Source organism: Tinamus guttatus, unplaced genomic scaffold (assembly GCF_059628265.1).
Source record: "Tinamus guttatus ecotype Peru unplaced genomic scaffold, ASM5962826v1 Tinamus_guttatus_pri_ptg000201l, whole genome shotgun sequence".
In the NCBI taxonomy this organism is placed as follows: Eukaryota; Metazoa; Chordata; class Aves; order Tinamiformes; family Tinamidae; genus Tinamus; species Tinamus guttatus.
In genome coordinates this window covers 142,438-162,570 of record NW_028288735.1, presented here as the reverse complement: position 1 = coordinate 162,570, position 20,133 = coordinate 142,438, and the positions used below count along the sequence as shown (strand labels likewise).

Below are 20,133 nucleotides of genomic sequence, written 5' to 3'. Positions count from 1 at the left end.
ATGGGAAGAACCAGAGCACACAGCTGTAGCGGGGCAGAAAACCGGTAATGGGCTAGGGGACAAAATCCAAGCAAATTGCTGACAGATGAAATTCTGGAATGTTTCCTTCTTGTTGACCTCTCTGTTGTGGATGGTGCTGACACCTTTGTGTTCCTCTTCTCCATCTCTTCTTTCAGGACCATGCTGATTTGAGAAGCCACTTCTTCACCGTGGGAATGAAGCTGGAGGCGGTGAATATGAGAGAGCCATTTAATATCTGTCCTGCATCAGTGACCAAGGTGAGCTCCCAGAGAGGAGGGATGAAAAGGTTGATCAGGAATATCTTGCCGATCACTTTTAGAAAAGCTCCAGTAGAACTTCACTGGCTAGAGAACACATTGAGAAACAGGATTTAAAATAAATAAATAAATAAAGTCCATGGATGTTTCCTCCATAGTGGATTATTTCTGTCCTACAAGCTTCACCAGGTGACTGTGTGTGCACTTAGATCGATGTTACTGCAGATTTAACTTTTTCCTTTCTTTTTCTCCTCCTAGGTTTTTAACAATCATTATTTTCAAGTGACCATTGATGACTTGCGATCTGAACCTAGCAAAATCTCCATGCTTTGCCATGCGGATTCCTTAGGGATCTTGCCAATACAGTGGTGCCTTAAAAATGGAGTCAATCTCACACCTCCCAAGGGTTCGTATGCACCGTTTTGATTTCTCGGTGATTTTGTGGGCTTTCTCCAAGGAAGATTGCCTGTTTGTGCTGCTTTTATACCTGTTTTTGCTGTTAGCTTGAGAACATCACATTAAATATTGCAAGTTGCTGGGACTCTATCGGGTCAGAGGAGCTGCTCAGTTGACAGCAGCCAGGGAACGTCTCTGCAGATGCATCTCATGGTGGGGTTGATGTGTCTGTATTTTGCAGGCAGAAGAAGGCTCTACCAATGCCTAGTGAATTCCTGCAAAGTGCATCTTGGAGATATTTTGTTGAGAGAGCAGAAAGAACATTAAGGGATGTTTTTAGCTGGTATTAATATCTGCTGTGCCAAGACAGAGGGTGATATGTTGATTAAGTGGAGACTGGGCTCAGGTCACTGCTGTTTGGGCTGGTGTCGGAGGACCATTCCACTCCCTTGTCCCTCTGTCTGTAGAGCCCTTCCCGGCACCCAGGGGATGGAGCGATATGTTTCAGAGCAAGAAGGTCATGCTGACGCATAAAGTGGTTGGTGAGCACGTCTAACAGATGGAAACACGGGGAGTTCATCGTTAGGATGGTCAGTGAGATCAGGCAGAGCTTTGCTACCTAGCTCTTCGCCCACATTGGCGTAGCACCGAGTGCGGGTGACGTGCTCCAAATCTAAGAGGCTTCTGGTTGGAAATCAGCTTGTGCCCCAGCAGCTAAAATCACCTCTGTGTACCTAAAGCATGTGGATGTTTCCTTAGCCATCTCGGAAGATCCCAGGCAAGGGCAAATCGTGAGCAGTGCTCAGATAAGAGTCAGCAGAAACAGCCTCCAACTGTAGTGTTTCCCAACTTTGTTGCAGCACAGTTGATTACTTGCCATTTCAGACAAGCATCTTAAGTATCCTAGTGGTTTTTCTTTGCTCGCAAAAAGCATCTGCTTTGTGGAATTACAGATTATTGATGTTGGACAGGATGTTGATTCTTTGCCCCCCAAAATGGTGTTGCTTGGGAGCAAAAAGAAATACCTCAATTAAAAGTGAAATTTTATGTATGCGTTCTGGAAGAAAAACAAACGCCCCTGCCAGTCCCAAAGAAATGAAGCGTTCTTCTGTTGTCACCCTAACACTTTCGCTGAAAATAATTCAGCTCCTGCTGGGCTTAACTCTGCCAGGTTCAAAGTTCTCTTGCGTGCTTGCAGTGTGTATTTTCAGCACATGCAATTTTAAATTCCTGCCAAAGTCTGGTGAAATGGGTGCACTCCCCGGATGCTTTCTCTGTGTCCTGTTTTTTTGTGCATTATTGATGATGCTTGTGCAAGCGCTTGCCACCAGGGGCCACAAAGTTGAGTGTGAGTTGCTGCTTGGGGACTGGGGTTGCACAGGTCTGCTGAGACAGCATGCAAAGTCTGCCTTTGCTCCCTTCATCAAAATAAAGTTCATCTTCTGCTGTCAGATTAGAAACCCTGGCGTGAAGCTATTAAAAGATACAGCAAGTACATGGCAGATAAACGTGCCCTATGTATTGCCATATTTCTTTCTGTGGTTCCCAAGCTGCATCCTTCCCTTTTTGCAGCTGGATTCCCAAGCTGCATCCTCACACTTGGGGTGTCAAAAGCCTTCACCGGCAGAGATGCCTTTTGAGTTGCTGTGATCAGACCTCCGAGTGATTTCTGAATGATTTGTTGGAGCAAGGCTAGGTGGAGTGCACCGAAGCCAGCAAAGAGCTTTGAGGGATCCAGCCTGCTCTGAGCAGGAGAGTATGAGCTTTGCAAAAAGAAATAACCAGCACTGATGTGAGAGGGCTAAACCACTGCAGAAGCGGGGATGGATGTGTTGTGAGCTGCCTACTGATGAGCTGGGCTGGGGAGGAGGAAGAGAAGGAGTATCCCATCTATTCCACCAAAGCCATCCAGCGGCTCTGCCTGCCCTGGGATCTTCAGAATTGCTCATTCCAACACGTGGCTTTTACCAGACTGCTGCTGCTTCCGCAGTGCTCGGACACTTCTGACCAGTGTCATCCTCCACAGAGAACGTGTCAGAAGTATTTGGTGTTTCCCATGTGGCTGCCCTTGTGAAAGGCCAGAAATTCCTATGGAACAGAAGATGACAGTGCAACCCTACAGATGCTCTTTTTTATTATTTTTTTTAACTTTGTTGGGGGGAAAAAAAGTTTCTTTGTTTTTTGACTTTTTGTTGTTGCTAGCTGTGATTGACAAAGAGGATCTGTGCTTGTAAAATTAGCTGACTTGATTTCACAAGAACTGTGCAGCAGGTTGGCTTATTTGGGTTTCCAGCACGTTTTGTCTTCTTGCTTTTGCATTTCAGGCATTTGCTGAAGTCCTCCTGTAGATGAGTCATGAACAGGAGGTGCAAACAGTTGCTGCTAGAAAGAGGGAGCAGTGCTTTGCTGTATGGTGCCAAAAATGAATACCCATTTACTGCTGCTGTATAAACATTGAGCAAGTGCTGTTTATATTTATTAGAGCTGGATTTATAGACCACTTCCCTTTAGAGTAGCAACTATTGTTCCTTTTTATGAGCTATTAAGAGGGGCGAGAGAAAGATTTCAGTAGTGCTACTAGTTGCAAGGTTTGCTAAGGATTTGCTGCTTCCAAATCCACCAGTATGTTTGCACTGGGGTTTTGCTTCTGACCAACTTTCTGGGTCATGCTGAGAACTATGTCAGCAAATGCAAGGAGATCTTGCATGCTTGGGGAGTGGTGCAAGAGTGGTGCAAGTAAAGCTTTGCCCATTTTTGCTTGCACTGAGTCATTAAGTGCAACAGGGTTGAATGATGGAGCTGTGCAGTTCACTTGAGTCCTTAGGTTCATGGAAAAGGCAACAGAAAGGTCCAAGGTCTCCTAGGGGATTTGGATGGTTCAGAGCCAAGTCAACAGGTGGTTCTATGGTGTTTTTATAATACTAAGCTGAAATTGTGCCCACAAGTCTTTTTTTTTCCATTGCTCTGCCAAGACTCTGCCTAGCTTGCAATTAAGATTCACTAGAGGGATTTTTGGGGGCTAGTTCACCCGTTCTACATGAGGACAGACAAACGGCGCCTGGACGCGCTCTCTTCTCTGCTGATGGTTGGGAGAGCCCAGGGTGGCACTTAGCAATAGGCACCTCCGCTACAAACATCTGTGTTTGGTCAGAGGAATCCCCCTTTGATTCAAAGTGGTCTATCTGGACTTCTCCTTCAGTTTTTCATTTCATTTTATTAAGCTGAAAATTGCCTGGCAAACAAATAAGTAGATGAGGGGAAGAAAAAAAAAAACAGAGGGTGTGTGTGTGGTGGGGGGGATATAGAAAAGACAGGAAGAAAATAACACAATCTGGTGTTAATGTATGTGAAGGAATGCACGTACAAGGATTTTTATGGTATGAGAAGTGAAGATTCTTTATAAGTAATTGTCTCTTTTTTTCCCCGCTTCTTATTTTCCTCTTGATTTGCTGTTTTCTTACCATTACCAAGTTTTACTATTTCAGGAACCTCTGTGCTCCACATTTTGTCTTCTATTTGTTTTTCATGCAAACAGTCATTAAAATTGGAAGTTTATCTTATCTCACATACTTCCATTTTGACAGAATGCTTGGGGGTTTATTCTCAATATCTTTACCTCCTTTTTAAATCCGGGTGACTGATAGGGAAACTGCCCTGAATATTTCTCTTTTTTTTTGCCTGCAGAAAAAAAAAAGAATTTTCACTGTCATAAAATATTCATTTCTATATGAACTTAAGTTGGCCCTCTTTGCCTATCAATAAAAATGATGTTAAGGGATGTTCAATGAGATTGAGTCCAAGTTCAGATGCCAAATGGGGAGGCTGAGCTGAGAACTTGACCTTTAAATGACTCGTGAAACTTTCCAGTGCACATGGTCCTGCAATAATATTATTGCAGCATCATCTCAGGCCCCTGGCTGGGATTAGCACTCTTTTGTTTTGGGCATTGTAAAAACACAGGCTAAGAGTCAGTCAGAAAAATAAAAATCTCTGTCTCAGGAGTTTATTGCCTAAATAGTCAAGTGAGAGCTATAGAGGAGCAGAGCTCTGATTTGTCTCTCTGTGTTAGTCTGTCTAAATCAGTGTTAATTCCACCTTTCCCTAGAACCTAGGGGCTGGAAGGATTATCTGGTTGATGAGAATTTTAGCCTAGAATCTGGGAAATCTGGGTGGTTCTTCCTGCTCTGCTCCTCTTCCAGCCCTGGATAAGATGTTTACTGTGATGGACTTATCTTACATGAGTTGATCTACTGGAAACTTAGTAGGGTCCATCCATCATTACTGAGGAGAATTTATCTCATCCTAAGAGAAAGGTAGGATAAATCAGCTTCTAAGTGTGCTGGTCCTCTACCTGTCAACTGAGGGGGACTCTTGACATCTAGTTTCAATAGCTGCAACTTTTAGTAGCTAAAACAAGGAAGCAGGAGTCTGTGGCTGATCTCTCCTGAAAAATGGAGACAGTAGCACATATTCAGTCATTATTATGGCATTATTAAAGCCTATGATATGCTAGAAGGAAAGGGAAAATAAGGGAAATAAAGATCCCTCATCAGCTTTTAATGAGGACCTGGAGTTTGCCTTGACATATTTAGTAAGAATTTCCTCTCCTATTTGGCTGCTGCGTGCGTGCGTTGACCTTGGCCAAAGGCATTGCCTGTGGGAGAGGCCATCTTTCTTCTATGTGTAGGTGGACAGCATCCATCACAAGAGCTTGGGACAGGAATGTGGCGTGTAGCTAGTAGAATAGCTGGTCTCTGTCCTTTTCCTGTGCTTTTTGCTTTCCCCCTGCTGCTCCAGGGGATGGAGAGGTGTTGACAGTGGCGTTAATGGTATTTGAACAGGAGTCCAGGGGCCAGAGTGGTTTGGGGAGTTGGTGCCCATGAGTAACGTCCGTGTGTCCCCTCTGCAGGGAGGGTGAGACAAGAGGAACCAAACACAAACTCAGGGCTGTATGGGATGGACCGGACCACATCTTTCCCTCAGCATCCCCATGGGGGTTGGAGGGCTTTCCTTTCTGGAAACTCAGCATAATACCAATTAGCTGCTTCCCAGGACCTTTAGGCTGGTGCTTCCATCATCAGTGGGACGTGATGGGATGCTGAAACTCAAGTGGTCGTTGGCTCGGCACCCCTTTCCAAGTCCTGCATGCAGCAGTCTCTCACGGCGCTCCCTGTTTTCTCTTCCCACAGGTTATTCCGGCCAGGACTTTGACTGGGCAGATTACCAGAAGCAGTGTGGAGCGGAGGCAGCGCCGCAGCTCTGCTTTCGAAATGTAAGTCCTGGCTTTCCCTTGGCACGGTACTTGGCGAGGGGTGCGAGCGGGCCTTCCATCTCAGAAAGAAAGCTGGAGGAGAGTTGCAGATCTCCATCCCTGAAAGATGCAAAATATTATCTTAGTGTAAATGGATCAAGGAAAGAAGGAAGGAAGGAAAGAAGGAAGAAAGGAAAGAAGGAAGGAAGGAAAGAAGGAAAGAACTATCTGCTGTTTGAACCTCTCTCTGCTTTTTTACAGCACTCAGCACAAGCAGGATCTGAGCTTACCCATTTCAAAGTGATTCAAATACTATAAAAACATATAGACTAGATGAAAAAACTCATATGTTATCAAGCTCTTTTCGCTTTTGGGATGTTTTTTCTTACTTGCACAGGGATGCATTCAACTAAACCAAATACACTTAAAAATGTGTTTGAAATTGCTGAGCTCAGAGTGTGAGGATGCAGCCACATGGCAACTTTGCAATTTGGGGCTGTTCTTGTACTTCCTTTCTACAGTGGCAGTGATGTGTGAATGAGCAGCACCTCGTTACACTGTAAGCTGCTAAGATTTGATCTTCAGAAAGATTTTTTTTTTTCTTTTTTTTGTGGGCTGCTTTCTAGCATTGGCAGTCCAGCATGGCTGCATCCTACAGGAATTCACTGTTTGGGAAGTGAAGCAGTAACCTGCCTTTTCCCCAAACCTGGTGCTTTAGTTGCCATCAACTGGTGGAAGTCAAGATCCCATCAATAACTCAGTGATGCTGAAAACCAGCACAGTCTTTGGAAAGGTATTGAAGAATACAGCAGTGCTGTGTAAGGTGGACCGCTGGTTCCTCTGGGAGGTGCTTAGCCTTTTGTTAGACTACTGTGCTGAATTTTGGTGCTATTTTGGATTGGGAAGGAGAAAGCTTATCCTCACCTTAGCACTTGTTGATGAAGGTCAATGTTGAACCCCGGTTTCCTCGACCACGAAATCAGAGTTGGAATTTCTTTGCCCCATTTCTTTGCCCATGTGATGCAAAACCCTCAAAGGGCCTAAAGTGAAGAAAGAGGCTCTGAGAGAGGCTGGGCAACACAGGGTCATTCCAATACATGGTGACAAGTCACTGTGTTTCTTCCCTTCTTGCACCGCTCCCTTGTTTATTATCTCTTTTTCACTTCAGTAATGGATCTGTGCTCTCAACACCAGCAGCCTCGAGAGCAGCCTGTGTGTAATATTCTGTAAAGATTAAATCAGCTCTAAGATTTTTCTTTGTATTTATTTTTTAAGGGAACATTCATCAGATGAACACGTGTCTGTTAGGCGCTTTCACTCCTGATAATGCACTTCTCTGCACAGAGATGCAATCTTGCCCTTGTCACTCGTGCAACCTCCTTGGCTGGTCGGTCCATTTGTTTCCTGGCTGCGAGGGGCTCTTTCATAGAAGGCTGATTGCAAGCAGATCTTCCATGCAGGACAGCCAGGCATGGTGTTAGAAGTGGATATGCTTTGCCATTTCCCCAGGGGAATATTTAAGGGGGAGAGGCAGTTATGAAAGGGATTGACGTGACCCAATGCTTAGCAAAATAAACTCCCAGCTAACTGTTCTGCCATTGATTCTGTATAAATTAGCCTCCAGCACAGAACTGCAGTGAAAGGAGCTGGTGTGATGATAAATGACATTTCCTCATTAGCCAACATAAAAAGAATTTAAACAAACTCACCTTGCTTTTCCATAATCCTGCTTGTGAGCAGCTTTTGCAAGGTGAAGCTGATCCAAATGCTGGGCAGGGTTTGTAACAGTCCAAGCAATGTTTGAGACTAAAACCACGTTTTTGGAAAGCCTGTTAATGAAATAAAGGTCGGATCCAGAAGTCAACGTGCAGTGCCTGTGGCACTAGGTGCTGTACAAATAGCAGGAGGGTCCTGTTTAGATTCGGCATCCAGTTGCCCACATGGAATTTCTGGATGACAGACTGGTGTCATTTGGAGTCAGTGACAATTTTTGCCTATCTGAGTTATTATTTGAGAGTCAAAATTGCAGTCAGGATAGGGAATCTTTTTCCATTACAGTGCTACATTTTAAATAAAGGGAGAGGGGATACTGGAAGGGACAGAGAGCAAAGGTCTTCATAGAGCAGGAGCCAAAATACTCTCTCAAGCCCATGACCCCACGTTTTGGTTCTGCTTCCTATTTGGGCTGTTGCTCATTTGGGTACCACGGCTATAACGTCTTTGCCTTTACAGGGAAGGAGAGCGGGAGGGGAGTAGGGGCCTCAGATGACCCATGAAAAATCTGCTTCTTTGGTGCTGTGTATAAGTGTACAGAAATACTACTGGGACACTAAATGCAACCAGCTTCATCTGCACCATCCAGCCACCTGCAAGAATGGAGTTATGCATGTAAAGACTTCAGACAAGGACTGAGCTTAAAATCACCCAAATAGAAAAAGACTAAATGAGGAGACTTGCTCAAAGTCATTCAGCATTAGTCAGCTTGGACAACGGTGTGAAGATGTGGGTCAATGTTTCACTGGTCTCCTCAGGCAAGATGGGGCATTTACTTTAAATTTCTCCTAGCAAGATGAAAGATATCCAAGCAGGCCAGAACCTTCCTTAAAATATCCTGTCTCCAACAGTAGCCAGCAGATGCATGACTGGCCATGAATAATATTTTTCCTCATCTGTTACTAACATTTATTGTTCATAGGATTGTCCAGAGCAGGTTCTATTTTGAATCTGGATGCCGTGATAAATGGCTTTGGAGTCAATACTTTTAAATTTAAAGTCATTCAGGATACAGTACCATGTTTCAGAGTTGGCCTTTTGTCTCTTTCAGACATCCTTCAGCCGTGGCTTTACCAAGAACATGAAGCTGGAGGCTGTGAACCCCAGGAACCCTGCAGAGATATGTGTTGCTTCTATCACCTCAGTAAAAGGACGGTTGATGTGGCTTCACTTGGAAGGTTTGTGCTATAAATGCTTCTTGTCTTCTTTGTGCAATGGTGTGTGATTTATTAAAATCTCTCTTGTTTTGTCATCCATCTTCTGTCTAGTACTGCTTCCTCCAGCCTTGCTTTTTTATACACATAAAACAATAGTCCAAATCACGAAGAATTATCTTCCCCTGCTCCCTCTATGAGGCAGCCACAAAACCTTCCTCTGCCTTCCCAACCATAATGGGCTTCAACAGTGAACTTCTTTGATGGTAGAAACCTCCCCACTGCCATCACAACCAACCTCTCTCCTGGAGATAGACATCTGCCTTTTTAGAGCAGCTGGAACTTCCCAACACACACTTTTATGGGGTGCCTTGTTCCCTGTAACCTCATCCCTTCCTTCCTCTTCCTTTCCCTCCTTTTCTACACCTCAATCCATGAAATTTTTACAAGCTGTGCTATTGCTTACCCTGACCATTGCATAATCACATCCCTCCATCCTGTGCACATGCCATTTCCCTCACCTAAAAGAGTTCTTGCTTGCCCTTCATAGTCAGTAAGGAAGGCTGTTTCTTGGGTCTTTAAATCAGCTAGTTTTCCCATATCCTAGACAGGGACAAGGAGAAGGCCACTTGTCCCCATCTTGCTCCCTTCCTATCATCTCTTTCTGCATGCCTTTGTCTTCTATTTTAAGTGGGTTTGTTTTTTTTTTGGGGGGGGGGGTTGTTTGTTTTTTTTTGTGGTTTTTTTTTGCAACTTGTCATAAAAATCCCTTGTGCATCTCTTTTCAGTTCTAATATGTCCGTGCTTGGTATTTGTTTTATCATTCAATTCTTGGTACTGAACTATCTGTTGTAAAAGGAAAAGATGCAAAATACTGCGGAAATAAAAAGGTGTTCTGGATGCTGTTGGAACCATTGACTATAGTAGAGACAGTTGGATTAAACTATGGAAAAAAACAAAGAAACAACAAACTCCTACTTGCAGAGTTGTAAAATATGGCTTGGTTTATGGCACATTATTTTGACTCCATTAATACACTATTAACTGTAACTGATTATTTATATTCTGTTAGCAACAAGGCACCCTAGCTACCATGGGAGCTCCATTGCTCAAGTCCTCAGGTCCCACCATTTATCACAGCTCCGTCTGAAGCCTTCATTGTTGTTCTCCGCATTTTGCTCTTTGACGGCCCGAACGGCAGCCATAAAACAGGCTGCAGGAGTTAAGCAGCTTCGAATTAGACATGAGGGAACATTGCTTAATAAATCACTCTTTGTACAGTAGCAAAAGTCTGTAAACTTCAGGGAGAGCATTTAATGGGCAGTGGTATAGTTTCCCTGTAGTGGTGAAGAAGTGCAGAGCCTATACAAGGCTTTGCATTTTCTCTCGCTTTCTGCTACTTTATTGCTCATCATCTGCATTGTTAATTTTTACTGGTTCATTTTAGATTTTAAAGCTGCAACTTTCTGCTTTGAATTTATGCAAGTTGTAATGCATGCTCACTGTGCACACTAGGAATTTGAGGGAAATTCTCTCCTTAATCCCTTCTCCAGGGAGGTTTTCCAGAATTCTCCCTTTAATCATTTCCCAGAATTGCTCCTCTATGCTGTCCATCATGTAAGGTCTGTAACAGGAGATGGAAATTCCCTTCCATCATTTTTTCTCTGCTTTTCCATTTCACCTCATGAGTCTCATGGATGTTGCTTGGTGTGAGAAGACAGCACTGTAAAATGCAGCAAATTAATGAGTTTCAAACAGGCTGTTTTACAACTATATGAGCGGGACCAAATGGAACAGTTAAGATGTTGGAAGTAGAAGGCCAGATTGCCAACTGCCGTAGGAAAGAATCATTGCCATAGAGGCTAGAGAAGATGTGGATATGTCCTACAAGAGAGGCACAGTGCTTATGCAGGAGAGAATAAGCATTATGGTGTTTCCATGATCATGAGAGCGGCCTCAGTCATAAACTTTGAAAATGTCACATCTGTTTGTGTTTTTGTAAGTAGGAAAGTAGATTTGATTTGTTTGCTCGGCCAGAATAGCACCATAGAACTGTAACAATAATGAAAATAATGCTTTTAGTGGTGGACTGTGGAGTTAGAAGATGTTTTACCTGGAGAGCATAGCTTCCACCTGGTTTAAGCCAGACAATGACCACTTGATGTTTTCAGAGTGAGAGAAGTGGTTTTCCAGGGAATGCCAGTTGCTACAAATAAGTCTTTGCATTATTGCTCATCCTGCTCAAATGGGCAGGTTGTGCCCATCATGTGCCTTCATCCCTTCTTCCTTGCTTCCCCATGTCCCAGTGGAACAGGGACTTCACCTTTGAAGTGTGATACATGAATAGGATGCAGGGCTCAGAGTGTCACTGTGAAGATCCCCATGCATCTCTGCGGACTGCATGGTTTCATTTTTGTCATCATGTGAGCATCAGTACCTATTTTCATGATGCCTTTGGGTTTCTGTATGCTCTCACACTCTCAAAATAAAAATTGGTATAATTAAACAGTGTTTACTCAAGATCTACAGCTGGTCCCAAAACCTTTGAAGCCTTCAGGAATATTTCCACTTCCTTCAGTGCACTTTGAGTGTGACCCACAAAAGCCAAGATAGGACAATTTCTTCTAGAATGGATATCATCACCAAATTGGAGATCGACTCTAAGCAGAGGTTTCTCAATGGGATTTTGGAGTCAGCGTTTTGCTGGAGGGCTTAGCGATTCTGTCTATCTTAGGATTTTCGTGCTGCCAGTCCCTCATGTGATCAGCTCACTTTTCACATCAAGTGAGGAGCCTCAGCAGAAGTGGTGGCACCTTTAGAGTGGCCATCTCCCACCTTTAAAGGCATTGAACTGAGGGTAGACCTGCACAGATAAGCATCATTGGGGCAGTGGGTGCATAAAAGCTTGTCCCGTCATCCGCTGTCCTGGTAGGACCCATGTGCATGTGGATGCACAGACACCCAGATGGCTTCTGGTTATTTGCTCCTCTATCTCTACTGCTAAACAATGTGTCCTGTTGAAGGACACAGGGACATTTGTGCATCTTTGACCTCACTGGCTCTTGGCTACTTCACTGTGCACCCTTAATCTGTTCCTTAAGTGAGTTTTCCCTGGAACTACACTGCATTGAAAATGCACCAGCCTTATCACTGCTGTCGGTGCCAAATTGAAGTTGAAATGATGCCTGGATTTGATGCAGAGAAACAGATTTATTTTTATGTATTCCATCATTTTGCCTCCCTTAGTTCGTGATGGATGTTTGTGTAGTGCCGAGCTCAATATTCCCATGTCTAAACTGCATTATAAATTTGTGTTTATAGGTTTACAGATGCCTTCTCCAGAGTACATAGTTGATGTAGAGTCTATGGACATTTTCCCAGTTGGCTGGTGTGAAGCGAATGCTTATAACCTAACTCCACCACACAAAGCTGTTTGTAAGTACACGGTGACTCCAAGCAGGATAGGTAACCTGTAATTCAGTCCTTGGAATTACCAACCTAACCAGTAAGCAGACTAGTGAGCAGTCTGTAACCATGCTGCAATAACTATTAACAAGCCTAATTACTGACTCAACTCTATACCTATGTATTGCCTAATTTGTACTTGCCTGTGTGATCAGTCCCTCTAAAAATAACACTGTTTGCTTTGGGAAAGACTCCTGAGCCACACTCCTAGTGGTGATCCAAACACCTCTATGGCAGAGCGCAGACTGTGTGGGACAAATGAACAGGCGCAGTGCAGGATTATCCAATGCAGGGGAGTGAGTTAGGAGTGCAGAGAATCAGAAAATAAAATAAATGAATATAGTGTATTCAGGTCATCTGGGTACTCCCTCTCCAAGACAGGATCAGCATCACCTACACTGAGGAATGTTCACATGGTCTCCTGTGATGGAGTTTGTGCCTCTTCCCAGGCGATGTGCCCTGTTATTTTGCTGTTCTTGCAGAATCATGGAATCATAGAATTGTTAAGGTTGGAAGGGACCTTTAGAGATCATCTAGTCCAACCCTCCTGCACATGCAGGGTCACCTAGAGCATGTGGAACAGGACTGCATCCAAGTGAGTTTTGAAGATCTCTAGAGAAGGAGACTCCACAACCTCTCTTGGGAACCTGTTCCAGTGCGCTCTCACCCTCACTGTTAAGAAAATTCTCCTCAAGTTCCTGTGGAACTTTTGATGCTTCAGATTGTGGCCGTTATCATTCCAAAGATTTTCCTAGCATTTACCTAGGAGTCCAGCAGGAAGGAGAGTGGCCACAGACTTGCCATGTCCCCCGTTGGGACTCGCTGGCTGAGATTAGGCGTCTTGGCGCTCTGACCGACCCCATCCAACTCCGATCTCAAGCCACCAGCTGAAAAATTATCCTCGCTGTTTATATTACTTAACATCTGAAAGGCAAATTTTAAAATGTGTCAGCCCTTTCGAAGAGTTAAATATGCTTATGTTAAAAATCAGGCAGCCAGGGCCTAATTTGGAAGACTACTGCTATGGCAACATTAACCAGCCTTATCGCAATTTATAGCTGAAGATAGATTATGCTGGAAGTAATCGTGCTCATAAAATATAATCTTATCCATATGTGTTTCTGTATGGAAAAAAAAAAGTGTTTTTATTTTATTCTTTTTTTACACAAATCCCATAAAACAGAATATTAACATTCTGGAGGAAAGATGAAATGTGTTATTACATCTTTAAAACAACTTTTTATGTAGTAGGGACTTAAATAAAAAGAAAGATGTCAATAGTAATTAAGTAGCATTTAATTGTCTTAAAAATTATTTTGCAGTCAGTGGATGTGTGCAGCTTTTTGTATATTATGTGTGTACTTTGTGGGACAGAGGAATACAAAACTATTTTTTCCTTTTTCTTTATTTTTGCAGTACAAAAGAAGAGAAGAATTGCAGTTGTGCAACCAGAAAAACAGTAAGTTTTTTTTGAGAGGGGCTTCAGGCTGATATTTTTACAGTAATGAATCAGATCTCATAAAAATAACTCATGAGCATATTAGAAGCTTTTTGCAATAGAAATATCTTACTATCTGGGACTATGTGGCCAATATTTAACCTCTGGTGGCTGGTAAGGGATGGTTAGGGAAGCATATACCAGGAAGGTATCTCCCTATCTATCTCTTCCAGTTTCCAGAAACCAAAATTCAAGGAACTTGAGTTAGTGGGTGAAAATACTTGCAGTTTAGAGGGCTAAAGCATTTGGCTGCATTTCTGGAATATGCGGGAAAATGTGTCTGGAATGAGTGGTCTGTGCGCAGGTGGGGCTGCGTTCAGAGCATCTCCATCCTTTGCTCCCAGCAGATTTGTGTCACCTCCCAGGTCCAGCAGGAAGCCTGAGTGGCTCCAGTTGTGCCCCCTTTTCCTGTTCAACATGCTCAAATGTCGTTTCACAGGTTACCATCCACAGTGCCTGTTGAGAAGATACCTCATGACCTCTGCCCAGTTCCTCACCCAGACACCACAGGTGAGGTCATCCGCAAGGTCCTCTCCTTCATTCGAGGTGGAGGTGCCTGTAGAGAGGGGACAACCCCCCAAAATATGTCTTATTGGAAAGGAGACAACCAAGGCCAAATCCCGCAGGGGACGTAGACCCACAAACAACAGGTTTCTGTGATTATGTCTAGTCTTTTGTGCGCGAATGTTGCATCTTGCTTGGGTTACCTGGGCTTCCTCGCATCTTCAGCTAATGATGTGATGGCCAGGCTAATGAAGTAGAAATGGATGCACCTTTTTAATTGGCACGCATGAAATTGCTTATGCCAAACTTAATGCATCCCTACATTAGCATCACGACTGTGCGCTATGGCTGCTACTTCAGCTAAAGGTGATTTTTTTTTCCCCCCCGTTACTGATGACAGGGCCTTCAGAGAGGGCAATATTCATCCAGTTAATTGCGTTGACACTGCAGAAGGGGCAGGATTTAACTCACCTTGCTGCAGCGGTTTGCCAGAAACGCACCTACATCCTAGGGCCCCGTTACAGGCAAGTGGAGAGAAACAGGCTCTTTCTAGGTATGATCTTCTGAGCTACGTGGACAGCCACCTGTCCGGCGTATGAACCACACTTGGAGGCACCTGCTTCTCCCTGTGGACTATAAAGGAGCTCAGAACGATTAGCTTGGATCCAGAAAACTCTGTAGATCCAAGCTGGGTCAGATGAGTGGCACCTCAGTCCTTACTTAATTAGGAAGTTGCTGAACAGGGCTTGTAGAGCCCTTCAACTAAATATACTCCCTGAGTCACTTCCATATCTGTGAGAAGCAGGTAACATGTTCCCTGTCTACTGATTTGCAATCAAATCACTCATATTATGAAGGAGCCTCAGGTCATGTTATGAGTGAAATCCATCCCCATTCTCCTTCAGTAGGACGTGCAGCTAGAGCAGTTGCTATGAAACTTTCCTCCTCACATCCTCTTTCCTCTCCTCCTGTACATCTAGGAGGAGGAAGAAGCACCCTTGATTTGCTGTACAAAAGTGCTGCACACACATCAATGTTACTTTCTCCTTGCAGGCACCATCAATGGGAGATACAGCTGCCCTCAGCTCTACATCAACCACCGCTGCTTCTCAGGTCCATACTTAAACAAAGGCAGAATAGCAGAGCTACCTCAATCCGTTGGGCCTGGCAAGTGTGTTCTAGTCCTTAAAGAGGTATGAATCAGCTACTTTTTGGGGGGGATTTCAAGGGAAAATGTAAGCCATGTGTTGCAAGGCCCCCAGTGTAAAAAGGAGAATTGTCTTTGAGCTCAATAGTGGTTTTCCTTTAGTCCAAGTTGCTAGCTGGGAAGTGCAGATAAGTACATACATTAGGGTTTTTCTCAGGGGAGATGATGATTTTGAAACATGGGGAGTTTTCTTGGTTAGGAATAAGTTTTTGTCCAACTGTGGCTATTGTACAAGAAAGATGTTCTGACCAGAACAGGTCCCCCAGGATGGCTGCAGTGTCTTGTTGCCATAGACCTGCTCCTCCTGGCACAGGTAATGCAGCATCCTCACTGCTGTTGTGCCAGTTCTTTGTGACTGACACCTTCCCATGTGTGACCATGGTCTTGTGGGGCCTGAGCCTCCAGGATCCAGAGTTAACAGCAGTGAAAGTCAAGTCTCTGCGTGTGCGATGGGCTGTAAGGAAGCTGTGGTGCGCCCAGCTCTGGCTCAATACAGTGGAGTTAATCCCACACAGCATTGAAGGCAGGGAACCCAAATCTGTTCAGTTAATCCTGACCAAATCAATGTTTGCTTGCTTTGGGACAAATCCACAGTGTGCTGCGTGCTTAACATCAGGGAAAAGCTAGCTTGTCTGAAAAATACGTGTAAAGATTTCCTGCACAGACTACAGTCCTTGTAGAAATGAGAGGCAAGGTGACTTCTGGTGGGCAAGGACAGGAGCGTAGTACTGTTGGATCAAACACCTGGCACCTTAGGAACCATTTCTGCTTGATTCTTCTAAAAATCACGATTTTTTGGCTTTCCAACTTGGATTTGTATGAACCCTGCTTAACACAGATATTTGTGATGCAAGGGTGTTGCTGACATCTCTCTGCCCTCGGTGGAAAGACACAGGAGCTTTAGGTCTCCATTTATCTGTTGGATCTGTAAAAGCCTCAGTGCCTACGTCTGTTGTGGATGTTGGTTGTTGTCTGAGTGAGATGTCTCCCATCTGCATAGCAGAGGCACCTGAAGTGTGAGACTCCATCCCAGTCACCTTTGAGAGTGTGCCTATACTTTAGAGTGACTTTTGCATCCTCATTTGCTTGCTCCTAACCTCTATAAGCTGCTTTACTCACAACAGCTCTGCTTGATGTCTCACGTGGGTAAAAGCTGGGCTGTGGAGAGAGCCCAATAATCCAGCTGCTTGTGCAGGTGGGACACGTGGATCTCAAGCAAATCAAAAATAGCCCTCAGCAGAAAGCAGGATAAAGTGGTTGCAGAGCAAAAGTTGACAGCTGCCAAATTTGAAAGCAGGTCCATAGCGACTTGCTGTTGGGGAACGTTAGCAATCTGCTGCTGCTTGAAAAGCAGACAATGAAAAAGCAACATGGGGCAAGAATGAGGCATGCATAGCCAATATTTACACTAACGTTTCTTCCTCCTCTCCCTCTGAAATTTGGATTTTCAAAGCATATGTAATACAAAGTTTCTGCAAGAACCTTACCTAGAGTCTTTTGCCTTTTCTACATTCACCTACACCAGCTCACCAGCTTCCTCAGATTCCAGAGGAATGGGACCTATTCTCATCTGTCAAAACCATCCTGAGCAATTCTGCTAATTTTCTTACAAAAAGCCTGTTTTTCCTTGCTGTGCCTTCTTGCAGAATTGCTCGCTGTAGGAGCGAGTAGCAGTGTCAATGAGACACAGGCTTTTTACTCTTGGAGACATGAATGACTTCCCAAGGAGCAGGGCTGTGGCAATGGCCCAGCATAGCCCAGTGGTGTTTTGCTGTAAATCCAAGCTCATTCTGTCCATATAGACAGGTCCTGGTCCAAATTATGGAGGGAAGAAGGGACATTTGGGACATTGCTCTAAGAGGAATGTGCCTGAATTCTGTTAGCTGCTGCCAAGATGAGCGAGCTCTCAGCAGCTCAGTGCTCCATGGAGAGGGATGAGGATGGAGATACCCAGCACTTGGAGTAAGCAAGAGGTGGGAGATACCTGTTGACATGCTGTTCTGTTGTGTTTTCATGCATACACCCCAGGACCACAATTTCAAAGCTTTGGAGGGCTGCCAAGTCCTCCAAGGGTTGAAGTAGGGGAGAGCTGTCATGCCTATGAACCCAGTCTCGGTGCTGATGTTGATGGTTTTGTCTCACTTTATGCCTGTTGATGTTGTGGCTTGGAGAATGCAAATGTATTATAATTATCTCTCTTGCTATATGGAAAAATTGCAGGCTAGTGTAAATTATGCATCAGCGTAACTTGTTTGGAATAGATAAATTATGCATAGGCTTTATTTTCTGCGGCCCACAGGGGAGTGGTGGAGCAGACAATCCTACACTGAAAATAGCTGAACACCAATCTCCTGCCCCATCCCCTGACCCGGGTTAGCTAAAACAAGAAGAGAGCAGATGTACTCTCCCCTTCAGCAACAGCTGATGGAAAACCTTGCTGCTGGTGGGTGCTGAGTGGGCAGGCCTCTACCCTCTCCCTTCCTCCACATTTGACCCTCAGGGGGATATACCAAAAACCACAGCACAACCAGGGTTCATGCTGCTGCCTCTTCAGCCCTCCTCTCCCCCAAGATCTTGCCGTTCCTTCACCACAGACCCTGCAGGATAGCAGCCCTTGAGCAAGATTTCTAGGCAATATTTTGCGAGCAGTTCCAACTTATCTGGTAGTATGATCAGTAATACTTGCTCTGATTGTGTGTATGTGTCTGTGTGTGTCTTTGCATTCATGCAAAGCTGCAGATGAGTGATAGGTAACTTTCTCGTATGTATTGCCAAACTCATTTTTAAAGCCCATCTGTTAATTATTCCCAGTGCCACCACAAATCCCTGCTGGGACCAGTAGTTTCTTGTGGCTTCTTTCGATACTGACTTCAGAGTCAGAGACTTTCCATCCTACTTCTCACTTTGAGAGGCAGATGACAGTGGTTTAACATCACTTTTGAAGTTTATCTTCTTCCTAATATGCATGTTTGAAAATGAAGTTGAGATTTGAAGCAAGAGATAAAGGAGTTAACAGCTACTGTTGTCCAGCAGCTGCACCTGGGTTGGAAAATAGTGGCTCTGTAATGGCAGTACAATGTAACAAATAATAATATTAAATTAAAATGAGCTGTTGGATCACAATAACTAAAAAAAATCTCAGAACAATTCTTCCATCCATGCCAGTAACTTGCTATGGCAACATCTCCTAAAAACAAAATGTCTTTTTAAGACTGCAAGTGATCTGTAGCCCATGAGATTTTAGGGAAATATGTTCTAGAGATTAGCCTGACTGCACGCTGCTGTTGCTGTTGTTAAGTCACTTTGCTCTTTCCCTATTAAAAGTAAAGGACTTAAGGGTAATGGGACTGTCCAACTAATGTAAATAGAACAAATCAGCCACCATTTTGTGAAAGAAGCCTATTGCACTCTGCGGTTTGAATTTTTTAGAGCCCTTAATGACTTTTTAAGAGAAATTTGCATAATTAAATCAGATGTCTCAGTTTCAGTGGTTAAGTAGCTTGCACTAAGGCATTAGTTTGTGAGCCAAGCTGATCATATTATCATTAGCAATCAGATAATCCAAATCAGATAGACCTTCTATAGTCCAAACAGGTATGAACTTCATTTCTGCAAGAGAGTTTGATAGCATGCTCTTCAAGAGTGCTCAGTGGACTTCACCTCATCTGTTCTCCAGCCTAGGATCTCACTGTATTTTTGTAGATGGTCATACACAGTCATAAACTCATCAGCCTTGGGACAACCCTGAGTATGGCAAAAGTCAAGTCTTTAAGAACTGGCAAATCTATGACTTTGGAAGCTTTATAGCTAAAGGTGTCAGGTTCTTACCATGTGAGGGAAATGGTAGTGATGCTATGTAATCGGGCTCACAAATGTGTCTTCTGTTGGTTCTGAAAATCCAAAGAAAGTGTCAAAATAACTTCACAGTTTTATAACAACAGAGTAACAACAAAGCCTAGAGGAAAGCTGAAGGTGTCATTTATCTACCGCTCTTCTCCAAGGCAGCATTGGCTCTACCCAAAGTATTCCTGATGGGGAGGTATAAAAATAAGCTATCAAACTCTCAGACTTTTTATGCTCAAATCGATAGGGAATTCAGTGAATCAAACCAAAATTATTTGACCCACCTGATGTGATGAAGTGTGTTTCTGTCTCCAGATGAAGTTGTAATTTGGTCTTCACTGTTGTTTGTTTGTTTTTGAATCTCAGTTAATTTTTTCCTCAAGAAATGAAATATTCTAGTGGCTTGCTAGTGTTTAACAGTGTGTGAGATGAGGGATAATGTTGTTAGAAGATAACATTATTAGTATGATAATGGACTCCTGCTGCAAGGTAGAATGCCAGGCCCAGTGACACGTATGAAATACATGATACATGAGGAGTAAAAGCTAACACCCTTTTTTTTTCCTGTTATTGTTGTTTTCCCTTTCCCCAAAGGGAAATTATTATTCTGTCAAAACAGTCTTTATAAGATGAGTTTAGAAGATTACTGAGAGTCATGGTGATGACAAGCTAATTTAGTGGGAAATGTGGGAATGTGGAGTGTCTTTGCAGGGCTGAGGTTCACTAGGTGTCTCGGATAATGCCTGAGCAAGCCAGGGTGGGCA

The 20,133-nt window shown here is 43.7% G+C and overlaps 1 protein-coding gene across 2 annotated transcripts in view; it reads left to right on the top strand.

The window, feature by feature from the left end:
* Positions 1 to 20,133, top strand: part of SFMBT2 (Scm like with four mbt domains 2) — a 92,364-nt gene that overhangs the window by 58,025 nt on the left and 14,206 nt on the right. For both annotated transcript variants that reach the window (XM_088523970.1, XM_088523971.1), the window contains 8 exons: positions 177 to 278; positions 537 to 684; positions 5,864 to 5,946; positions 8,750 to 8,876; positions 12,174 to 12,287; positions 13,734 to 13,776; positions 14,255 to 14,325; positions 15,373 to 15,512. In XM_088523970.1, coding sequence (XP_088380096.1) covers positions 177 to 278; positions 537 to 684; positions 5,864 to 5,946; positions 8,750 to 8,876; positions 12,174 to 12,287; positions 13,734 to 13,776; positions 14,255 to 14,325; positions 15,373 to 15,512 — 828 coding nt within the window. The remainder of the gene's footprint in view (positions 1 to 176; positions 279 to 536; positions 685 to 5,863; positions 5,947 to 8,749; positions 8,877 to 12,173; positions 12,288 to 13,733; positions 13,777 to 14,254; positions 14,326 to 15,372; positions 15,513 to 20,133) is intronic.